This window comes from Malus domestica, chromosome 14 (assembly GCF_042453785.1).
Source record: "Malus domestica chromosome 14, GDT2T_hap1".
NCBI lineage: Eukaryota > Viridiplantae > Streptophyta > Magnoliopsida > Rosales > Rosaceae > Malus > Malus domestica.
Window position 1 is genome coordinate 9,850,789 of NC_091674.1, and position 24,642 is coordinate 9,875,430.

The 24,642-nt window shown below is 39.5% G+C and overlaps 2 protein-coding genes across 2 annotated transcripts; both read left to right on the plus strand.

The window, feature by feature from the left end:
* The first annotated feature begins 2,252 nt into the window (after window positions 1-2,252).
* LOC139191452 (uncharacterized) lies at window positions 2,253-17,489 on the plus strand. The gene is made up of 2 exons (XM_070812306.1): window positions 2,253-2,391; window positions 10,832-17,489. The coding sequence occupies exon 2, from the start codon at window positions 10,842-10,844 to the stop codon at window positions 14,754-14,756; it is 3,915 nt and encodes a 1,304-aa protein (XP_070668407.1). The 5' UTR covers window positions 2,253-2,391; window positions 10,832-10,841; the 3' UTR covers window positions 14,757-17,489.
* On the plus strand, window positions 4,916-5,373 carry LOC139191145 (uncharacterized). Its single transcript, XM_070811706.1, has 2 exons — window positions 4,916-5,197; window positions 5,281-5,373. Exons 1-2 carry the CDS (start codon window positions 4,916-4,918, stop codon window positions 5,371-5,373), a joined length of 375 nt encoding a protein of 124 aa, XP_070667807.1.
* Window positions 17,490-24,642: the final 7,153 nt, after the last annotated feature.

The following is a 24,642-nucleotide window of genomic DNA, read 5'->3' on the forward strand; positions in this document are numbered from 1 at the left end:
TAATCTTTAGACTAAATAAAAATTTCAAGAATTTTGATTGTTGGAGGGATAAGTTGGTTCCTCGGCATTTTCAGGTATATAATTATGTACCCTGTATTTATTGAAGCCCTATTTTAAATGTATGATTGGTTTGTGCAAAATGAATAAAAAAGAGAGTTAGAATACCCTGTGAGATGATCGATTTCAGAAGCCATTTTAAATAAAACGTATCAACAATGTTGAGCGGAGAGTGAAGAAATTATTTGCATGAAAAACGGATTTCACTTTGTTTTCTTTACTCAAAGTACTCTTATTTGATTTGGTTCTGTTTTGGTTGCATAGTCTCCATAGTTCGCAACGACTGCGAATCGTTTCCTAAGAAATCTATTGAGCTAAGTTCTTTTTGGTACAAAATTATGGTTGCTGATGTTAGCAATGGATTGACTCTTTCTGTTTGGTATTATTATATCTCTGAAGAAGCATTAATACATTGAACGATTTCGATAAATAATTTTATTCAGTCAAGATACAATATTCGCATATAAGGGGATACGTGCATCCCCCACAAAGGGATGCAAGTATTATCCAATGCGAAATCCATGCCTTTATTGGTTCAGCCATTCTTACTAAACATGGATTTATCCAACATTTTAAAATTGTATGTGGTAAACTGGAATTTCCACAAGAGAATAAAATAAGGTTTCACAAGAACCACCATACCATGTAATAATAAAAAGGTGGAAACTTCATTTAAACATAAGACCTGTTTAACACTAAACTACTTGACTATTGGAACTCATGCGCATGACTTTTTAACTATTATATCTTATTAGAGAGGCCCAAACTTCGTCCTTCTAAACTTTTGAGCTCTTTTCGTCTCTAAAATGTTTGAATATAGTCGTCTTGGGAGTCTTAGTGTGATCATTCTTCTATTTCTTAGATTCAAAATGTTTTTAATTTCTCATTTAATTGGTGTAGTTTCGCTCATTTAACAAGAATTTAATTAGATTTGGTCCTCGAATTTCTTTGAATTGCTAATAGATATTTTTTTTTAAATTTCAGAAACTCGGGTCGTGGAAGGAAGAAGCTGGTTTATAATTATGTGCCGTGATTGCATATTCAAAGCTTATTTAGTTATATGGATTTTTTTATTTATCTTTCTAAAGCTTTCATGCCTGGATTTTAAAAATGTGATTGGTTTGTGAGAAATAAATGTAAAAAATAATCATGGGGCATTCTTATTTTTGGATTTTCTCCTCTGCATTTTTTCCTCTGTCCTTTGTATGTTTGCAGTTAGATCAATGGGTTCAAACCCTTTAACTGAAATTTGTTTGACAGCCTTGAAAATGTTTGTCTTTTTGGTGCTCTTTAATGTGCAATTTCTTTTGTTTATCTAGATTAGTGTTTTTCCAGAACTTTTAATCGTTGCAGTTCACAAAGTCCTCATTGATCTTGTAGTTGTGGTTTTTAATTTATCTTTGTTGGGTAGAGGGTATGTGTTGTGGGTTTTGATGTTTAGGGAATATTCTGAGCTTCATTACTATTTTAATGTTTCATGTCTGCTCTACAATGAAATGAATATTACAATAACCAATATAACAATGAATTCAGTCACATATTCCAAGCATAATGCATCAAAAGTGCACTGAAACTTAATTCTTAATAAAACACAGTTAAACAAGAACAATGTAGATAAACATACTGTGAGAGGATCGATTCCATAATGCATTTTAACAACTTTATCCAGATGGTAATTGAGAATATTATCAAGTATAAATGACTGGTCGTCAGCTGGCAGTGGAACCCTATCATTGTACCTGGTAGTTTTTTTGTCAACTGCTTAAACATGTGCCTAACCTACATGACGTATATTTTGCCACCTTGACTGCAGAGGCAAGATTTGTGTGAACTGCATGTTGCTTCTATTTATTAAGGAAGCAGAACATTTTCTACAACACCTTTTTTGTAATAAAAAACGTTCAGTTTCGTCCTGTTAATTGTAGAATGTCGTTTCATGTCAGCTAAGTTGAATGTATATAAAAACGAAGCTGCATATCTTACCAATCTCATTCACTCATTTATCCCTCTGTTCATTAATGATTGTGTCGAATTTATTCTGGTAAAATGTGTCTTATTCATGCAGTTCAAGGTGATGTATTCAAGTAGCACAGCAACACGCGTGCATATTTTTTAGTGAATACTATAATGATTGTCTAAAATTCAATTTATGGTGTAAATTTTAACTATTTTTACAAATTTCTCAATCGGCTCCAATAACATTGAAAAAAAGAAGAAAGAAAATTCAAAGAAACCCTAGCTCGGTTCTCCCCCTCTCTCCGCCGTTGCCACTCACTCAGACCACACTGGCCGTCGAGCTTCGGCCGCTCCTTTCTCGCGACTCCATCTATCTAGGTTGGTTTTATTTTTGGTTTTGAATTTTTGGGTTGCTGGGTTCTTTCACATCTATTTACTCTTCTTTGAATCTGTATAATATTGATTAATTGATTTATAATTTGTTGATTGGATTTGGATCTGAAGGTCCTACGCGCAGTAAAATTTGCCCCAAACAAATCCTCTTTCAAATTGGAATCACGGGTTCACTTGAATCCCCAAGATACCAAATGGGGATTAGTGATGTTGTATCTGAATTGCAGTACAGTAGGGACAATTTTACTAAGTAAAAGAAGGAATAGCTTATGAGGATTAGTCTTAATAAAAGAAAATAATTAAAATCCATAGTACCAGTTATCAATTAAGAGATTAGGGGGAAGAAGAAGCAGATTAAAAGAAAACAATGAAAATCCATAATTATACTCTATATTGAATAGGAAGCTTATATCTTAATATTGCAGACCAAAATGATGAAACTGTTGCTTTGGACCTATTAAACATCAGTAAAAGGTATACATTTTTCTTATAGTAAGCGTAATTCTATTAAACATCATCTAATTATATATTGTACATGTGTGTATTCGATTATGTATGTGTGGGTGAATGCGTGTTTCTCTGTCTCTGTCAATTTGTATTGGTTTTCTGTTTTAGGTTGATTTAGTTAATGGAGTTTGTTTCAGGTTGACTTAGTTAATGGGGTGTATTCGATTATATATTGTTTTTGTTTTTGTTTTAGGTTGATTATATATGGTTGCTTCTTTGCTATGTTAAAACAACTTAGTTCAAATGATTGGAGTCTTAACTTCCAATTTGGTTCTAGTTCATGAATAATATTGTATCTGGTTTATAAATCTCTACGTTACGGTTAGAAGATGCGACTACGGGACAGAGGTTCAGGGCCGAAGAGTTAGAGGAAGACCTAGGAAAACTTTGGAAGAGACTATAAGAAAAGACTTAGAGTACCTGGATCTAACGGAGGACATGACACAGAACCGAGCGCAATGGCGTTCTAGGATTCATATAGCCGACCCCACTTAGTGGGAAACGGCTTTGTTGTTTGTTGTTTGTTGTTTATAAATCTCTGCTTACCATTATGTTTATCTACCATTTATGTAATCTTGGAGCAACTAGGTTATAAGTGAATGGGCTCAAAGAGGAGATAGTGACTCTAATTTGTTTCATAAAATTGCATACAAGAGAAGGAAAATGAATTTTATTGATAAATTGAAGCTGGAAGGGGGAGGAAATGTGGAAGATATTGAAGTCATCGAACAAGAATTGATTCAATTCTTTGAAATCTTTATTCCAAAAATTCGGAGGTGAGGTAGGGTTTAGAAGGCATTGATTGGAGTCCAATTAGGGAAGGGGAAGCAACATGGCTGGAGAGGGCTTTTGAAGAAGAGGAAATAAAAAAAGGTAATGTTCGATTATGGGGGTGATAAATCAACAGGTCCTGATCGTTTTACTGTGGAATTATTTTAGCAACATTGGGAGGTGGTAAAATAAGATATTGTGAGGGTTTTCAATGAATTTCATAGCAGAGGTGTCATCAAGCAGTCACAAATGAAGCGTGCATCTTTCTCGTACCAAAGAAAGCAAATTCAATTAGTGTTGCTGATTATAGGCGTATAAGCTTGACAACGAGTTTATACAAGATTTTGCCAAAAGTGTTGGCCTCTAGACTAAAGGAGGTAATTAGTGGCACAGTCTCACAGGCTCAAGGCGCTTTTGTGAAAGGAAGGCAGATTCCTGATACAATTCTAGTGGCCAACAAAGTGGTTGAGGAAACAGGGGTGAAAAAGAGGAAGGTCTTGTGTTCAAAATTAATTTTGAAAAGCTTATGATCACATTGATTGGAATTTCTTAGTTAATGTGTTGGAAAGAAAAGGGTTTGGTGATAGGTGGAGAACATGGATATTGGGCTGCTTGAAATCTACAAACTTAATTTTGAACACAAGACCTAGACAAGAAGACTTAGACAAGGCGATTCTCTTTCGTCTTTATTGTTTAATCATGTCTACGACCTGATTGCTGCATTTTATGCAAGAAAAGTTCAGAGTCTATTGACCATTTGTTTGTTCACTGTCTGGTGGTTTTAAATCTCTAGTTGAATTGTTTAAGGAGTTCGGTATGAGTTGGGTTTTACTAGGCATTGTTATTCTTTTATGGTAGAGGAATATAAAATATCATGAAAAGGGAAGAAAATCAAGGTCTTATGGGGATGTAAAGTTTTAGCTATTTTTTGGGTCATTTGGATGGAAAGAAACAAGCAGATTTTTTTAGGACAACGAGAAGGCAGTAGAAGGGAGGATATGTGGGATAATATTCGGTTATGGACAAACTATACACCCACTCCTACATATCAAAAAACAATTGATAACAAGAATTTGGCTGGAAAGGTAAAGCAACATTCTTGTTTTTTCTTCTTCCAAATTTGGGAGAAGTGGAGGTTCCCATTAGCATTCATTTTTCTTTTAATCCCTTTCATCCCTTCCCATTTGAAAAAAAAAAAATTGAATTCGATCTTAAGGCTTGGACCGCCACAATGGGCAGTCAAAAGCCCAACTTTGTGAATCATGTGGATTGGGGGTCTTTAATGCCACCGTTGAAGTATCAGGGAGATACCAACTTATGTTGGGCATACTCCACAACAACGTGTGCAGAAGCCCTATACTTCATTAAGATCGGAGAGTGCATATCAGTGGACATTACTAGCATGATTGAGAGTGCCAAGGACACCATGTTACCAGATGGCACGAATTTGCCTGAGAGTGGCTTCGAAGTCATGGCAAAGGGTGCTCTTTGTCAACAGGGCTGGCCCCCCAAGGTAAATCTATTTGCATATTCTTCATAAAATACATTATTATTTTTGGATTTTGAATGTCGATAATAAGTTGGTTTTGTTTCCAGGGTAAGGAAGAGTTCTTTTTCTTGGTTGAAGTTAAGAAATTGTTGGGCGAACAAGAGATGAAACAGGCACTTGATTTTGGCCCAATTTGTTAATGATGAAGGGATCGATCCAAAATGGCACAAATTGGGCCAAAATCAAGTGCCTGTTTCATCTCTTGTTCGCCCAACAATTTCTTAACTTCACCCAAGAAAAACAGCTATTCCTTACCCTGGAAACAAAACCAGCTTATTATCGACATTCAAAATCCAAAATTTAATAATTTATTTTATGAAGAATATGCAAATAGATTTACCTTGTGAGGGCTAGTCCTGCTGACAAAGGGCACCTTTTTCCATGACTTATAAGCCATTCTCAGGCAAATTCGTACCATCTGGTAACATGGTGTCCTTGGCACTCTCGATCATGCTAGTAATGTCCATTGATATGCGTTCTCTGGTCTCAATGAAGTATAGGGCCTCTGCACACATTACTGTCGGTTACGCCCAACATAAGTTGGTATCTCCCTGATACTTCAACGGTGGCATTCAAGACCCCCAATCCATGTGATTCACAAAGTTGGGTTTATGACTTCCCACTGTGACGATCCAAGCCTACACCCTAGAAGATCGAATTCAATTTTTTTTTTTTTCATATGGGAAAGGGATTAAAGAAAAATGTATGCTAATGAGAACCTCCACTTCTCCCAAATCTGGAAGAAGAAAAAACAAGAATGTTGCTTTACGTTTCCAACCAAATTCTTGTTATCTATTGTTTTTGGATATGTAGGAGTGGGTGTGTAGTTCGTCCATATCTTCACCTCGATTTTCTTTGCGTGAAGCTTTGCAGCCTAAAAAAGAGGTTGAAGACTCTCAATATGCCTTTAATATGGGTCCTGACAGAGAGTTTGTAATTATGAACACAATGATCATGTTTAAGTTAATAAAAACTAGAGGAAGGGAGGGAAGGTGCAAACCTTGCTCTGAAGACTAAGGACCTCAGCCCTAGCATACTCTTCATGTTGTTTCATCTGGACGATTAAGATTAAATACAGTACCCATACATATAAATAAAAAGAGAAAACCAACAACTTTCAACAACGTCGCCTCCAGTGGATGGTGGGAAGTAGCCATTAATTTGTAATTTAGCCTAGGAGAGAAGGAGAGAGTGAGGCAAGATGACAAAGATACAATAATAACCCAAATCACTGCAAGGAAGTTTCACTTATAACTTTTTTTTAAGAACAAAAATACAAAAGCAAACAAAAAGTCCGCAACGACACAAACAAAACAAGATAAATAGCACCATCACCCAAACATTGAGAAACTAAAAAAACTAACTAATAGCCGCATTCCTGTTATGCCAAATTTCTGAAAAAGACAAATCTCTAAATTATGCAGTAACCGAAGCCCACAGAGATGACCATAATCGAATAGTATCCCACATATCCTCCATTCTACTGCCTTTGTTGTCCTAAAAAATCTACTTGTTTCTTTCCATCCAAATGACCCAAAAAATGGTAGAAACTATACATCCCCATAAGACCTTGATTTTCTTCCCTTTTCATGATAATTTATGTTCCTCTACCATAAAAGAATAACTATGCTTGGTAAAGCCCAACCAATATCGAACTCCTTAAACAATTCTGTAGACATCGGAATTTCAGTGAAATATATGTTGACCAATAATTATGTCACATCCAAGGCTCAACTCCACTATAGCACGATATTGTCTGCTTTGGGCCCCGACCACGCCCTCACGGTTTTGTTTTTGGGAACTCACACGAAAACTTCCTAGTGGGTCACCCATCCTGGGATTGCTCTTATGCAAACTCACTTAACTTCAGAGTTTCGATGGAACCCGTAGCCAGTGAGCTCCCAAAAGGTTTCGTGCTAGGTAGAGATAGGAATATACATATAAGGCTTACAAAATCCACTCCCCTGGGGGATGTAACAATCCACCCCCCTTAGGGGCCTGACGTCCTCGTTGGCACACATCCAGCTAGGGATTGGCTCTGATACCAAATTGTCACATCCTGGCCCAGGCTCTACCATATCCCAAGCCCCGCCTTCGTCGTTCATTCTGGGATTAATCTCCCACGAACTCGCTTAACGTCGGAGTTCCGATGGAACTCGAAGCTAGTGAGCTCCCAAAAAGCCTCGTGCTAGGTAAAGATGGGAATATATATATAAGGCTTACAGGATCCACTACCTTGGGGGATGTTACAATCCACCCCCCTTAGGGGCCTGACGTCCTTGTCGGCACATATTCGGCCAGGTATTGGCTCTGATACCAAATTGTCACATCCTAGCCTGGGCTCCACCATATCCCAGGCCCCGTCTCTGTCGTAGCACCATATTATCGACTTTGGGCTCCAAACACGCACTCACGGTTTTGTTTCTGGGAACTCACACGAGAACTTCCTAATGGGTCATCCATCTTAGGATTGCTCTTGTGCGAACGCGCTTAACTTCGGAGTTCCTACAGAACCCGAAACCAGTGAGCTCCTAAAAGACCTCGTGCTAGGTAGAGATGAGAATATACATATAAGGCTCACAGGATCCACTCCCCTGGGCGATGTGGGATGTTACAAATTAAAATTTCAACACTCACGTGTCACATAAATTTTACACGTAACGTGTGACTCAATGAAAATTGAAATAAATCGAAAAAGTTATCAAATAGGACACATGTCAACACTTGACATAAATGATTTATTTCATCTGATTATTTAAATCCAAAAATCAAGTTTTGGAATTCTATAAATAAGAAGCCAAGGCATTCATTTTCATTCACCAATACACATCACACCAAAACCTTAAAGCTTTGAAACTCTAAAGCTCTCAAGCAAAATCCCGAAGGATCAAGAAAGCCCTCTTTGTTTTTCATCAAATCCTCTTTCAAAATCAAGCCCCGATAGCCCTTGAAGAACTTCTACCAATTCAAGATCAAGCCCCGACGGCATTTGAAGAAAGTGTTCATCGTTCATCATCCGTTCATCATAAGATCAAGCCCCAATGACCATTTGGATCAACAACATCAACAAATCCTCTAACCCATTCTTTAAGATCAAGACCAAAAACCTTTGAACATCCGTTCATCACCATTCTTCAAGATCAACCCCAAAAGCCCTTGAAGATCTGTTCATCCATCAACCTTCAAGATCAAGCCCAAAAGCCCTTAAAGAAATCCGCACAACCGTTCTTCAAGATCAAGCCCAAAAGCCCTTGAAGATCCGTTCATCCTCAACCTCAAAGATCAAGCCGCAAAGGCCCTTGAAGATACCCCTCGTTCAATTTTCAAGATCAAGCTGATAGGAGCATATTTATGCGCCTTAGTTTAGCTTGTTCTTGTGCATTTATAGTATTTTTCCTTAGTAAAGTAGTCTTTTAAGCTAGTTTTATGTGTTTTCAGGTTTTAAGGGCAAAGTATGCAAAATGATTCATTTTGGAGCCTTTTGGAGCAAATTAGAGCTTGGAATGGACATCATATGCTTGGAGCCAAGAGGATGGACGAAATTGAAGATGATGTTTCCTACCTGAACAAGGTTTCCTAGTGGAAGTAGGAAAACGCCTAAGTAAAAGATGGAATCCTAGTTGAATTAGGATTCCTAGTTGAAATAGGTTTCCTAGTGAAATTGGGATTCCTAGAAGATAAAGATTCCTACTCAAACAAGGTTTCCTACTTGGAGTAGGAAAGTCAAAATCCAAATGGTCTCAAGAGAAGCAACAAAGAAGTTTTCCAAGTCCAAGAAGGAAAAAGATTCCAAGATGAAGAAGGAAAGACAAAGACATGGTTTCCTAATCCTAATAGGCAAAGTTTCCAAGTGAAATGAGGAGTCCTTATCCATTTAGGGCACCTTATCCATTTAGGACACCTAAACCTTATCCTTATCCCTTAGTGCCGCACCCTAGGCCTTCTAGAAACCTGATTTCCTTTCCTTGCAAGGCCATCTAGAAGCCTTATCCTTATAATCCATTCCTGCCGCACCTAGGGTGACCTTTCCTACCCAAAATCTGATTGTTTTAAGCCCTTTCCTGATGGGATTTAATCCTCCAAGTCCTAATCTGATTTGCTAGACTTTTAGGACCCTATAAATACATGGTGCCGTACCCTTCACATTCACCACTCACCACAATTCACAATTCACTCCAAAAATTCACAAGAACCCTTTGCCGCACCAATTCACTCCCATTCACCATACAATCTGACCTTGCCGCACCCCTCACCCTTCCTAAACACTTCTACCTTAGTCCATACTTATCCACCCATACATATAAGTCCCAACCTGTCCCTAAAGTCCTTTGCCGCAGCAAGGAGGAGGAGAATGAGCCTTGGAAGTTCATGCCGTGCAAGTTCAAGTGGCTGGAAGTTTTAGGTGTTTCCTTCCCTTTGATTTCAATGTTTAAACTTATTACTCTTTGTTTTATGCTTATGAGGAACTAAACCCCCCCTTGGCTAGGGGGGATTCGAAATACATGATTATGCTTGCGATATGATTTGATTACTTCTAATTGCGTTTCATAAGTTGTGAATTCAATTTACTTATCTATATGAATTACATTGATTTGTGTGTGTTGGTTGAGAGTGCACGCTTAATTATCATGCATAAATTGAATGCTAGGTATAAGGAAATTTCACCTAATCGTTATGGACTTATATTCACAAGTAGTAAAGGTTGATGATCTCAATCGGGTTAAGTAAATTCTTGGCATAAGTTTCATGCAATCATAGTAACAAGTGTTTTGTCAATGCTTATGGTTTTCATAGAACTTAATGATTCTTGCTTGTATCTCTATTATGCAATCATGTAGGGGACTTGTGGGGAATGTTTTGGGTTGTCGTATGCAATCATCCAATTCAATAACGTTAGGAAAATCTGAAGGTTAATTTAAGCGGACCTAATTAACTTGAGGCGTTGAGAATTCATGGTTTATTGAAAAGCAATTGGAAATCGTTTTGAATGCAAGTATAACATGTGTGGAGATGAACCCCTTAGCTAGCCTTCCATCCATTCATTTAAATCAAATTCGTTTTCAAAATCTGTCTAGTTTACAAAGTTTGTTTTGTTTTTAAATTCGTCCAAAATCAATCCCCCTTCACTTTGTTGAGTCATAGTAGTTAGAATTCACTTTAGTTTGTGTTTTTAAGTGTCTTAGGTCAAGTTAAAACCAATTTTCGTCCAAGTTTGTGTCTAGTGTTCAAAACTGCCCAGATTGTGTTTTTAAGATAGTTTTGAGTGTTTATTTGCTGTTTTGAGTCTTTTGGTTTGTTTTGGTGTTTAAAAGTTTAGTTTTGCATTCTTTGAGTCTAGTTTAGTGTTTTAAACTTGTTTTTACGTATTTGAGTCAGTTTTCAAGTGATTTAGCAATCCCTCCTAATCCCCGGCCTAGAACGATCCCTACTTACATACTTGATACAATTGATAAAAAGAGGGTTAATTTGAGTGCTTATATATTTCACATCAAATTTTGGCGCCGTTGCCGGGGATTAGCAAGTTGCTAATCCCTTGGATTGTTATTTTCGTTTTTCTTATTAGATCAGATTCTTATGTTATTTTGTTTCTTGTTTTAGGTACTTGTTTATGACTCGGAGTTCTAATCCGGTTCACGAACATATTTTAGACTTTGACGACGATTTTGAGCGTGAGTTGAGACGAAAGAGGAAGAACCCGGAACCTAGTGAATCAAGTGCAAGTTCCGAGTCCGTTTCTGAAGTTGAAGAGGAAGTGGAAGACATGGCAGCGGACAACCGAACGATCAAGGAGCTTTCTGCTTCGGAATTGAAATCAAGCTTGTTACATCACATTCCGAAGTACCATGGGCTGTCCATGGAAGATCCGAACAAGCATTTGAAGGAGTTTGAAGTCGTTTGCTTAAGCATGACTCCAGTGAACGTGGATGAGAGCATCTTGAAGATGAAGGCCTTTCCCTTTTCTCTTCTAAAGAAGGCAAAAGATTGGTTGTACGAATTGGCTCCCGGAACTGTCACATCATGGGAGAGCATGAAACGAGCTTTATTGGAGAAGTTTTTCCCAACTTCTCGAGTCATCCTCCTACGAAAAAGGATAAGTGGAATTCAACAAGATGAAGGTGAGTCGTTTCCTACATATTATGAACGTTTTAAATCTCTTGTTGCTTCATGTCCACAGCATCAAATGAAGGTGGAACTACTTCTACAATACTTCTACGAGGGACTTCTACCAATCGAACGTCAAATGCTAGATGCCTCAGCGGGAGGAGCATTGGTGGATAAGACCCCTACGGCTGCAAAGATGTTGATTGCGAATCAACCGTTGAACGCTCAACAATACGAAGGTGTTGGACAAAGGAGCATGCCACGGCAACATCAAGTCAATGAGGTAAGTGCCATAACTGAACTTCAAAATCAAATGGCTAACCTTACTACGTTGCTTTCTCAGGTGGTGGAAAGTCCAAAAGTCAAAATCGTTGCTTCTTGTGGCGTATGTTCCATGCAAGGACACCCTACGGACAAGTGCCCACAATTGATTGAGAATGGAGAGTGGGCAACACTCAATGCCGTGGGATATGGCAACCAATACCAATCACGTGGTGATCCGTTTTCTAATACTTACAATCCCGGTTGGCTTGATCATCCGAATTTCAAATGGCGAGACCCCCAACAAGGCCAACAACAAAGCGGATTTAGGCAACAACCCCCGGGTTTCTATCAAAAGCCGTTGGCACCACCACAAGCCCAAGCACAACCTGCCCAAAGCAATGTAGGTAATTCAAGTGATAATGATAAGATTTTTCAATTACTTACTACTTTGACGCAGGAAGTCCAAACTCAAAACAAAGAGAGGCAAATCCAAGACAAGAGGGTGGACAACTTGGAGAAGCAAGTGGGACAAATTGCCGAGTTCATGGGGCAATTTCGTGAGCAAGGAAGGTTGCCTAGCTCAACGGTGGTCAATCCGAAAGGTGGATTCGAATCTGCAAAAGCTATGCATTTGCGAAGTGGAAAGCAAATTGGATCTGATCTCAAACCATCCAAGTCACGTTCCAACAAGGAGGACGAGTTGAGAATTGAAGAGGAGGAGCAAAGGCCATTCACGGCCAAGGTGGAACCAACCTTGCCGCAAGTTCCAAGTGACCCCAATTCGTCCAATTCGTCCAATAAAGGTAAAAACGTGTCAAGTTCAGTTCCTACTAATGATGTTCCTGCGAATGTTCCTTTTCCTAGTAGGTTTAAGCAAACAAAGAAAGAAGAAGCGGAAAAGGACATTTTGGAGACGTTTCGGAAAGTTCAAGTCAATATCCCCCTTTTGGATGCAATCAAGCAAGTCCCGAGGTACGCCAAGTTCTTGAAGGAACTTTGCACCAATAGGAGGAGGATTTCGACCAAGGAGGTGGTCAAAGTAGGTGAAAACGTCTCAGCCATCTTACAACGCAAGCTGCCCCCGAAATGCAAAGATCCGGGTAGTTTTACAATTTCGTGTGTTATTGGTAATTCTAGGTTTGAATCTGCCATGTTAGACCTAGGTGCATCTATCAATGTCATGCCATATTCAATTTATGCATCTATGAACCTAGGAGCGTTGAAAAACGATGGTGTGATCATACAATTAGCCGATAGATCTAATGCCTATCCAAAGGGAGTTTTGGAAGATGTGTTAGTGCAGGTTAATCATTTAATCTTCCCGGCGGACTTTTACGTACTTGAGATGGATGAATCGGACCATGCCCCTTCATTGCCCATCCTCCTTGGAAGGCCATTCATGAAAACTGCTCGGACGAAGATTGACGTTTATAATGGCACGTTGACGATGGAATTTGATGGGGAAGTTAATAATTTTAATCTTTCTGATTCCATGAAGTACCCTAGTGAGAATCATTCATGTTTTGCTATTGATGTAATTGACTCTTTGTCGCAGGACCATTTTGACAAATTGAACGACGATGCACTTGAATTGGTCATTGCGCAAGGCATGGACAAGCAAAACATTGAAGCCACAACCATGGGAACCCACGGCATGCATGGTCATTCTTTTGCCGTGCCCCCTAATGATGAGGTCATTGAGATGGTGGCTGCCCTCGAGTCATTGCCATCACAATCGGGTAAGTATTCGGACCTTATTTTAAGTTCGGTTTCGGCTAATAAAATGCTTCCCTCAATTGTGCAGCCACCTACACTTGAACTTAAGCTGTTGCCTAGTCATTTGAAGTACGTTTTCTTGGGCGAGGATGACACGTTGCCCATCATTATTTCATCCTCACTCACGGCACAAGAAGAGAGCAAATTGGTGCGAGTGCTTAAGGAGTACAAAACGACAATTGGATGGACATTGGCCGACATCAAGGGAATTAGCCCTACTGCATGCATGCATCGCATACTTCTAGAGGAGGGGTCCAAAACATCCCGAGAGGCACAACGCCGTCTCAACCCTCCGATGATGGAAGTTGTGAAGAAGGAGGTAATCAAGCTTTTGGATTGTGGAGTAATCTATCCAATCTCGGATAGTAAGTGGGTCTCACCCGTTCAATGTGTTCCGAAGAAATATGGAGTGACTGTGGTTGCAAATGCAGAGAATGAACTTGTTCCTCAACGCATTCAAACCGGTTGGAGGGTGTGCATCGATTATAGGAAGCTAAACACTGCAACAAGGAAGGATCACTTCCCATTGCCGTTCATCGACCAAATGCTTGAGAGGTTAACCGGTTATGCTTTCTATTGTTTTCTTGATGGTTATTCTGGTTATAATCAAATTGTCATAACACCCGAATATCAAGAAAAAACCACTTTTACATGCCCTTTTGGTACTTTTGCATATCGTCGCATGCCTTTTGGTTTATATAATGCACCTGCTACATTTCAAAGATGCATGATAAACATATTTTCTGATTATGTTGAGAAAATCATTGAAGTGTTTATGGATGATTTTAGCGTGTTTGGTGATTCTTTTGATGGTTGCTTTCATAATCTTAGTTTAATCTTAAAACGTTGCGTTGAAACTAACCTTGTTCTTAATTGGGAAAAATGTCATTTCATGGTTAAACAAGGCATAGTTTTAGATCATATAGTCTCTGAAAACGGTATTGAGGTTGATAAGTCGAAAATAGATCTTGTACGTCACTTACCCTCTCCAACCTCGGTTAGAGAGGTTCGTTCTTTTCTTGGCCATGCAGGTTTCTATCATAGGTTTATCAAGGATTTCTCGAAGGTTGCACAACCTCTTTGCCGTCTCCTACAAAAAGACGTGACGTTTGAATTCACCAAGGAGTGCACGACATCATTCAACCAACTTAAGGAGTTGTTGACCACGGCACCCATCATTGTTCCACCGGATTGGAGTCTACCTTTCGAGCTCATGTGTGATGCGTCCGACTATGCTTTAGGAGCTGTTTTAGGACAAAGAAAGGACAAGATGCCGCATGTCATCTACTACGCCTCACGGACGTTGAATGATGCACAATTGAACTACTCCACTACGGAAAAAGAACTTCTTGCCGTTGTCTTTGCTTTAGATAAATTTTGATCATATCTAATTGGTACTAAAGTAATTGTTTTCACTGATCATGCAGCTCTGAAGTACTTGCTCACCAAAAAGGAGGCCAAGCCACGGCTAATTCAATGGATGTTGCTACTTCAAGAGTTCGACATAGAGATTCTAGACAAGAAGGGAAGTGAAAACTTGGTGGCTGACCATCTAAGCCGAATGGTGCACAATGAAGAGGCCCTACCCATTGCCGAGACATTCCCCGATGAACAATTGCTGTCCATTAAGGTTAGTGCACCTTGGTATGCCGATATTGTTAATTTTTTGGTGTCAAAACGTATTCCAAGTGAGTTCACTAGGCACCAACGTGATAAACTTAGGCATGATGCACGGTTTTATGTGTGGGATGATCCGTACTTATGGAAATTTTGCCCCGATCAGATTATACGTCGTTGTGTGCACGATTCTGAATGTCATTCAATTTTGAGTTTTTGTCACACATATGCATGTGGAGGGCACTTTGGCACACAACGCACAGCCCTTAAGGTGTTACAAAGTGGATTCTATTGGCCTAGTATTTTTAAAGATGCTAAAATTTTTTGCTTAACATGTGATAAATGCCAACGAATGGGTGGAATTAGTGCAAGGGACCAAATGCCGCAGGTTTCTATCCTAAATGTTGAAATTTTTGATGTTTGGGGTATTGATTTTATGGTCCATTCCCTTCATCGTATGGTTTCATGTATATTTTGCTTGCGGTTGATTATGTGTCGAAATGGGTGGAAGCCAAGGCCACCCGGACTAATGATTCTAAAGTGGTTGCAGATTTTATTAGAACTAACATTTTTGCAAGGTTTGGAATGCCACGAGTGATCATTAGTGATGGAGGGTCACATTTTTGCAATCGGACCATTGAAGCGTTATTGAGGAAATACAGTGTCACCCATAAGGTTTCTACACCTTACCATCCTCAAACGAATGGCCAAGCCGAGGTTTCCAACTGAGAGATCAAGCAAATACTTGAGAAGACCGTTGGGCCAACAAGGAAGGATTGGAGCTTACGATTAGATGATGCACTTTGGGCGTATCGTACAACGTACAAAACCCCTATTGGGATGTCCCCCTTCCGACTTGTCTATGGCAAGGCGTGCCATCTTCCCGTTGAATTGGAACACAAAGCACTTTGGGCCATCAAGAAATTTAACATGAAACTCGATGAAGCGGGAAGTAAAAGGAAATTGCAATTGAATGAGCTTGATGAGATACGGCACTAGGCGTACGATAATGCAAGCATTTACAAGCAAAAGACCAAAGCTTTCCATGACAACATGATCCGTGGGAAATCATTCTCAATTGGGCAGAAAGTGCTATTGTTCAATTCCCGTTTACGTTTGTTTCCCGGTAAGTTACGTTCTAAGTGGATTGGACCGTTTGTTATTACTAATGTTTTTGTTCATGGTGCAGTCCAAATCCAAAGCTTGAAAACGGGACAAGAATTCAAGGTGAACGGGCATCGTTTGAAGCCCTATTATGACACCTTTGTGGAGCATGCCGTGGATGACATACCCTTGGATGCCGTGGGCCCTAGTAAGGAGTGAATGAGGTATTCGTCCGGCTGTACGACGTTAAAGCAAGCGCTACTTGGGAGGCAACCCATGCATTCAACAAAGGACAACCTAGAGAGCACTCCAATTCCAGATTTGCGTTCCTAAACCCTTCTCTTTGTTGTTATTTCATTCATGCCATATTAGATTGTTAGTTGCTGTTTTGTGGTTTGTTTGTTAATTGTGTTAGTTTATGCTTGAAACATTGAGGACAATGTTTGATTTAAGTATGGGGGGGTAACCAAAGTATTTTCTTGCAAATTCGTAGGGTTTTCTCACTCATGATTTCTAATGTTGTTTCTTGCTGTTTTTAAGCCTTTTAAGCTATTTTGGTGTGTTTTGAGTCAAAAATCCGAAAATCCCATAAAAATTTGAAAAAATTGTTTTAAAAAACCCAAAAAGTGTTGTTTTTGTGTGTTTGTTTGTGTCTTAGGGTACCTTCCAACACAATGATGAGGATTCGGTTTGTAATTGCATGATTGTTAAAGAGAGTTATAAACATGGATAAAAGTTTGATTTACTCTTTGGTTTATGCTTGGTTGTGGTTATAACTTATGCATTCACATGTAATCATAAGGAAAAAATTAGTTTTTGTAACATGCTTGAAGGAAGGAACTCAAACAAACGCTACAACCTTGTGAGACTTGAGCCTAAACGTTTATTTGGAGAGTTAAAATCTGTGTATTCTTGTTTTCTAAAGTCGTTGCATGATCTCATTATTCTTTGCTTGGTTACTACTTAGAAGGCGTTTCATCATTTAGTTCCAAATGCTAGAACTCATGCCAATTTCATTCAAAACATGTTATTGAATTACATAACACATATTCAAGATAAAGTTAGTAGTTACCACCATTACCAAAAAGCCTTCATTCCATGCATTCGTTTTTGTAGGTTTAACCCCGTTGAGCCTCGTTTAGCCTATGTTGTTTGTTAACCCACATTATCCTTACCTAGCCTAGATTAGGATTATCCATACCCTTGTTCTTAGAACGTAGTTAAGCATGACTCAAGACGAATTCCTTTGATCGTGGTATTGCAGAAACATAAGTGTGGGGGAAAGATTCTTGATATGGGAATGTGCCAAAATTCATATTGAGGCACGGGTTAGGAGAAAAGAAAAAAAAAGAAAAAAGAGAAAAATTCGTGCAAAATAGAAAGAAAAGAAAAATAGTTGTGAAAAGTATGAAAAGGAGTTGGAAGAGCATAAAAATAAGCTCTAAGTGTTGGTTGTTGAAGAAAGGGTCCAAAAAGTTGCATTTGACCCTAAATATGCATGCATATTCCCCTTTGTGTTTAAAGTTGTTTTCTGCACTCTAAAGTGAATTCTAAGTGTCAATTTCATTGCTTTGCTTACTATTGTTTTAAGAACGTTTGTTTATCCTTTACTCTTCTTTGTTAGCCAATACCCCAAGCCCCGTTACAACCCTTTACTTTAATCTTGAGTGTTATGTGTTTCAATTTGTGGAGTTTAACATTGGTATGAGCATATGGTGTCACTAGTTCTCGCATCTAAGTAGTAGCATTCCATTCATGAGATCATATTTAAACATGTTGTTAACTCCGGAAAGTGCTTCCTTTGTCATACATATATGTGAGCATTCGTTTTCATATTTACATCTATCTTCTCACATATAACTAGTATATGGTGTGTAGTCAGAAATTCTGTGTGAAAATTGAGTGCATATCTAGTAAGGAATTGAGCAAATTCTCTAAGGCATGTTACTACATTTTAATTGGTTATTTGTGAACTAATAAGTAGTGACTATGATTAAGTATGTGCTTAAGCGTAAAGATGGCTAAAATCTGTGGGAATGATGATTTTTAACATGTCATGTGCATTGGAAATCCCTGAGGCGATTGTTGGAAGGCTTAGGTTGTGTTTTACTCGTTTTGTTTCGTTTATTTACTTTGTTTCGTTTTGTTTTGCTCGAGGACTAGCAAAAGCTAAGTGTGGAGGAATTTGATAGGAGCATATTTATGCGCCTTAGTTTAGCTTGTTCTTGTGCATTTATAGTGTTTTTCCTTAGTAAAGTAGTCTTTTAAGCTAGTTTTATGTGTTTTCAGGTTCTAAGGGCAAAGTATGCAAAAGGATGCATTTTGGAGCCTTTTGGAGCAAATTAGAGCTTGGAATGGACATCATATGCTTGGAGCCAAGAGGATGGACGAAATTGAAGATGATATTTCCTACCTGAACAAGGTTTCCTAGTCGAAGTAGGAAAGCGCCTAAGTAAAAGATGGAATCCTAGTTGAATTAGGATTCCTAGTTGAAATAGGTTTCCTAGTGAAATTGGGATTCCTAGAAGATAAAGATTCCTACTCAAACAAGGTTTCCTACTTGGAGTAGGAAAGTCAAAATCCAAATGGTCTCAAGAGAAGCAACAAAGAAGTTTTCCAAGTCCAAGAAGGAAAAGGATTCCAAGATGAAGAAGGAAAGACAAAGACATGGTTTCCTAATCCTAATAGGCAAAGTTTCCAAGTGAAATGAGGAGTCCTTATCCATTTAGGGCACCTTATCCATTTAGGACACCTAAACCTTATCCTTATCCCTTAGTGCCGCACCCTAAACCTTCTAGAAACCTGATTTCCTTGCCTTGCAAGGCCATCTAGAAGCCTTATCCTTCTAATCCATTCCTGCCGCACCTAGGGTGACCTTTCCTACCCAAAATCTGATTGTTTTAAGCCCTTTCCTGATGGGATTTAATCCTCCAAGTCCTAATCTGATTTGCAAGACTTTTAGGACCCTATAAATACATGGTGCCGCACCCTTCACATTCACCACTCACCACAATTCACAATTCACTCCAGAAATTCACAAGAACCCTTTGCCGCACCAATTCACTCCCATTCACCATACAATCTGACCTTGCCGCACCCCCCACCCTTCCTAAACACTTCTACCTTAGTCCATACTCATCCACCCATACATATAAGTCCCAACCTGTCCCTAAAGTCCTTTGCCGCAGCAAGGAGGAGGAGAATGAGCCTTGGAAGTTCATGCCGTGCAAGTTCAAGTGGCTGGAAGTTTTAGGTGTTTCCTTCCCTTTGATTTCAATGTTTAAACTTATTACTCTTTGTTTTATGCTTATGAGGAACTAAACCCCCCTTGGCTAGGGGGGGATTCGAAATACATGATTATGCTTGCGATATGATTTGATTACTTCTAATTGCGTTTCATAAGTTGTGAATTCAATTTACTTATCTATATGAATTACATTGATTTGTGTGTATTGGTTGAGAGTGCACGCTTAATTATCATGCATAAATTGAATGCTAGGATATAAGGAAATTTCACCTAATCGTTATGGACTTATATTCACAAGTAGTAAAGGTTGATGATCTCAATCGCGTTAAGTAAATTCTTGGCATAAGTTTCATGCAATCATAGTAACAAGTGCTTCGTCAATGCTTATGGTTTTCATAGAACTTAATGATTCTTGCTTGTATCTCTATTATGCAATCATGTAGGGGACTTGTGGGGAATGTTTTGGGTTGTCGTATGCAATCATCCAATTCAATAACGTTAGGAAAATCTGAAGGTTAATTTAAGCGGACTTAATTAACTTGGGGCGTTGAGAATTCATGGTTTATTGAAAAGCAATTGGAAATCGTTTTGAATGCAAGTATAACATGTGTGGAGATGAACCCCTTAGCTAGCCTTCCATCCATTCATTTAAATCAAATTCGTTTTCAAAATCCGTCTAGTTTACAAAGTTTGTTTTGTTTTTAAATTCGTCCAAAATCAATCCCCCTTCACTTTGTTGAGTCATAGTAGTTAGAATTCACTTTAGTTTGTGTTTTTAAGTGTCTTAGGTCAAGTTAAAACCAATTTTCGTCCAAGTTTGTGTCTAGTGTTCAAAACTGCCCAGATTGTGTTTTTAAGACAATTTTGAGTGTTTATTTGCTGTTTTGAGTCTTTTGGTTTGTTTTGGTGTTTTAAAGTTTAGTTTTGCATTCTTTGAGTCTAGTTTAGTGTTTTAAACTTGTTTTTACGTATTTGAGTCAGTTTTCAAGTGATTTAGCAATCCCTCCTAATCCTTGGCCTAGAACGATCCCTACTTACATACCTGCTACAATTGATAAAAAGAGGGTTAATTTGAGTGCTTATATATTTCACATCACAAGCCTCGAAGGCCCTTAAAGAAACTTCCAACCGTTCATCCAAGATCAAGATCAAGCCTCGACGGCCCTTGGATCAACAAAATATCTACAAATCAACACCTTACGAAGATCGAATCAGATGATCAAATTTGAGAGAAATTGTAACCCCAAATCATTAATACAAAAATATTATTTTGTACACGTGTTCTTGTTTTATTCATCACAGGAAAATTCGTGTTTACAAATTTGGCAGGCCCGGTGGGACTACATCTACCTTTCATCTCTTTCTCCGTTAAGGAATCCGAACACACCTCAAAATCAATGGTATTAAGCAAGGGACAAGCCATTCTCGCAACCACCAAAGGAAAGATCCTAAGCACTTCCGGCGCGAACGGACAATCCATTGGCTCCACAACCGCTCCTCAACATGTCGCTTCAAAGTTGGTGCCACTTTATGGAGCAAGGGGAGCATCAAAGCCGCGAGTCCATCATCAACCTGACCTCGCTGAAGGCACCGAAGCATGTTGTTGAGGCGCACAAGATAACATCCCAAAACGGCCAACGGTGATCTTCGTCAACACCCTGGATGTCTGAAAGAAAGTTGCGTTTATTGATTGCACAAATCATGACCATCAGTGTTACCTCCATTGAAGAACAACTAGATTAAATAAGTGAAGCAATTGCAAGGCTCACAAGGATTGCGGAGGAGAAAGACTTGCAAATCATCGCACTCATCAACTGATTGGAGGCGTAGCATGACGAAAAAGTTGACCTCAACCCAAATGTTGGTCTATTAAAGAGAGAAGCCGACAAAGAAGAGGAGCCTCTGGTGGAGAAAGTCGAGGAGAAGCCAGACCAAGCAACGTCACTTATAGGCTCTCTTTCCATACAGCATATCCAGGACATAATTGCCAACATCGTTAGAACACAAGAGGGAGGCACTTCGCAAGATGCATTGCTGTACTTAAAGCCATACACTAAGAAGATTGATAGCTTGCAGATGCCGACAAGGTACCAACCACCAAATTTTATGTAGTTTGATGGAAATGGAAACCCAAAGCAACACGTCGCTCATTTCGTTGAGACTTGCAATAACGCGGGGACTAAAGGAGACTACCTTACAAAGCAATTGTCTGGTCTCTGAATGGGAATGTGTTCGACTGGTACACAAACCTAGAGCCTGAGTCCATCAAGAGCTGGGAGCAGTTGGAGCGGGAATTCCTCAACCACTTCTACAGCACCCACTGCACTGTAAGCATGTTGGAGTTCAAAAATACATAGTAGTGGAAGGATGAGCCAGTTGTTGACTACATCAACCGATGGCGCACTCTAAGTCTCGACTGCAAAGACAGACTCTTGGAGACCTCCTCGATCGAGATGTGTGTCTAAGGCATGTAATGAGGATTACATTACATCCTTCAAGGCATCAAACCATGGACCTTCGAAGAGCTAGCCACATGCGCCCATGACATAGAGTTGAGCATCGCCCATCATGGGAAAAAAGAACCCATTGCCGACTACAAGAACGACAAAGTTTTTGGGCCAAAGATGGAGAAGGCTGCGTGGAAATCCACCAAGGAAGCAATGAGGATCAACACAACTCCCGTCAAAATCTCTACACGAGGCAAAGCAATTCGAACCAAAGCTTTTCGTGATCAAGAGATGTGTAGACGCTCTTTGAAAGAGCTTGAGGATAAGACTTATCCATTCCACGACTCTGATGCAGTTGCCATATTGAAAGACTTGCTCAACAAAAATGTGATCGACCTACCTGAGTGCAGACGGTCGGAAGAGATGAATCGTACCGACAATCCAAGATACTGTAAATTCCATCGCTTCATTAGTCATCCGACGAAAAAATTCTTCATGCTGAAAGATCTCATCATGAAGCTAACTTAGAAAGGAATCATCGAGCTAGATCTTAACGATGTGGTGAAGTCAAATTATACCACCATCACTTCTGGCTCTGTCAACTCAAAATCTTCACCCCAATCGTTGGGGGCATCCTCCAAAACCATGCCAATCAAGTCGAGTGAAGTTGAAGGATAGACTCATGCCACTTCGAAGAAACTGCACAAGAAGCATACGTCTCCTCCACAATTTCACCTATCGGAAAAAGGGCAAAGCAACTCTCGTCAACCTCTGAAGCGATGTGAAAATGTTGAGGATGATGAAACTTCGTCACGATGAGCGTCCATCCCCATCACAATGTGCGATTTCTTCCCTGAAGACTTCATCAATCACTCGGTCAAGACTCCTTGCTATGAAGATTGCATGGAATGCTTCTCCAAGATTGTTTGACAAATTCACCAAGCTCCTCGTTCGCATGAGCCTAAAAGGTGACAACCAAACATTCCTTGCCTGCACAAGCTGAAAATGCAAACAGCACCAAAATGCTCCTTGCCTGCAAGAGCATAAATTGCGTATTGCACAAAAAAATAAAAATAAAATAAAAAAATAAATACAATGTATTTGAACTACAGTATGACTTGATCTCTTCATTGGAAGGGTATGTAGGCAGCTCGAGCATTCAATTTCGAGTTCAGTCACATTAAAATAAAAAATAAGGGTTTTATTAAATGCTTGACTAATGAAAGTCAATTTTATTACAATTTCTTTGTTAAAAAAAATTACAGTTTCTTCTTCTTTTAATATATATATATATATATATATATATATAAAATAAAAAAGGAAAAAAAAATACCAACAGCAACAGAATAAACTACAGACGAACAGGTTCGTCATCGAGCCCAGACCCATCAAGTACGCTGAATTCTATTAGTGGGCCGATGTTGTCGTTGAGATTATTAGTGGACCTGATGTCCCATTCTACCCAGGAAAGAAGGAACCCCATCACAGCACCCTCACACAGAATCATCGCTCGATCCCCTTCTCTGCTGCAGAAGCTCAAATCTATCAACCTCTACCAGTACATATCTCCGTCAACTCCAGACCAGCCACAGCTGCGTAACCAGAACTTTAAATCGAACTGTCATCTGTTATTGAGAGACGAAGAGTGTGCTGAAAAGCGTGGTTTCTTTTCGAATCGGGATCTTTATCTGGACCACTCAAGCTTTCCTCATGGTAGCCTCGTCGGCCCCGTTTGTAACTCCACTTGGAAAGGTGTCCCTCTCCATAGCACTACCACGTTTCTCACCATGTTCCTTATCACCGATGCCATCTGCTCAATTCTCCTTGTACAATGCATAGTCGGAATATAGGGCAACAATTTCCTCTTTTCTTCAAGACCACCATCCGCTTCTCACATCAGTTCCCAATTCGTCTCTGGAATGAGCGATCGATGATGATGACGTGAGATTGAAGCCATAGCTTTTATATGCGTTTATGGTGAATGATGATTAATAAGGGTGCGCATTTACTGCTCTTCCCGGATGGAGATATAACTGTGAACACGAAAATTTCCTGAAACGAAAGAGACAAGAACAACGCGCACAAACAAATATTTGTATTTGATGATTTTGGGTTACAATCTCTCTTAAATTTGATCCTCTGATTCAATCTCCGTAAGGTGTGTATTTGTGGATGTGCGATTGATCCAAAGGGCCGTTGAGCTTGATCTAAGGATGAACGTTCTTCAAGGGCCGTGGACTTGATCTTGAAGGTGGATTTGAGCGGATCTTCAAAGGGGCTTTTGGGCTTGATCTTTGAAGAACAATGATGAACGGATCTCCAAGGGCTTTTGGGCTTGATCTTGAAGAATGGTTGGACGTGTGGATTTGTTGATGTTGTTGATCAAAGGGGCTGTCGGGGCTTGATCTTAGAAGAACGATGAACGAAGAACGAAGAACACTTTCTTCAAGGGCCGTCGGGGCTTGATCTTGAATTTGGTGGAAGTTCTTCAAGGGGTCGTCGGGGCTTGATCTTGAAGGTGGATGATTGTTGATCCAAGGGGCCGTCGGGGCTTGATCTTGGAAGAATGATGAACGAAGAACGAAGCACGAAGAACGCTTTCTTTAAGGGTCGTCGGGGCTTGATCTTGAATTTGGTGGAAGTTCTTCAAGGGGCCGTCGGAGCTTGATCTTGAAGTTGGATGATTATTGATCCAAGGGGTCGTCGGGGCTTGATCTTGGAAGAATGATGAACGAAGAACGAAGAACGACTTTCTTCAAGGGCCGTCAGGGCTTGATCTTGAAGGAGGATTTGATGAAGAACGAAAAGGGCTTTCTTGATCCTTCGGGATTTGCTTAAGAGCTTCGGAGTTT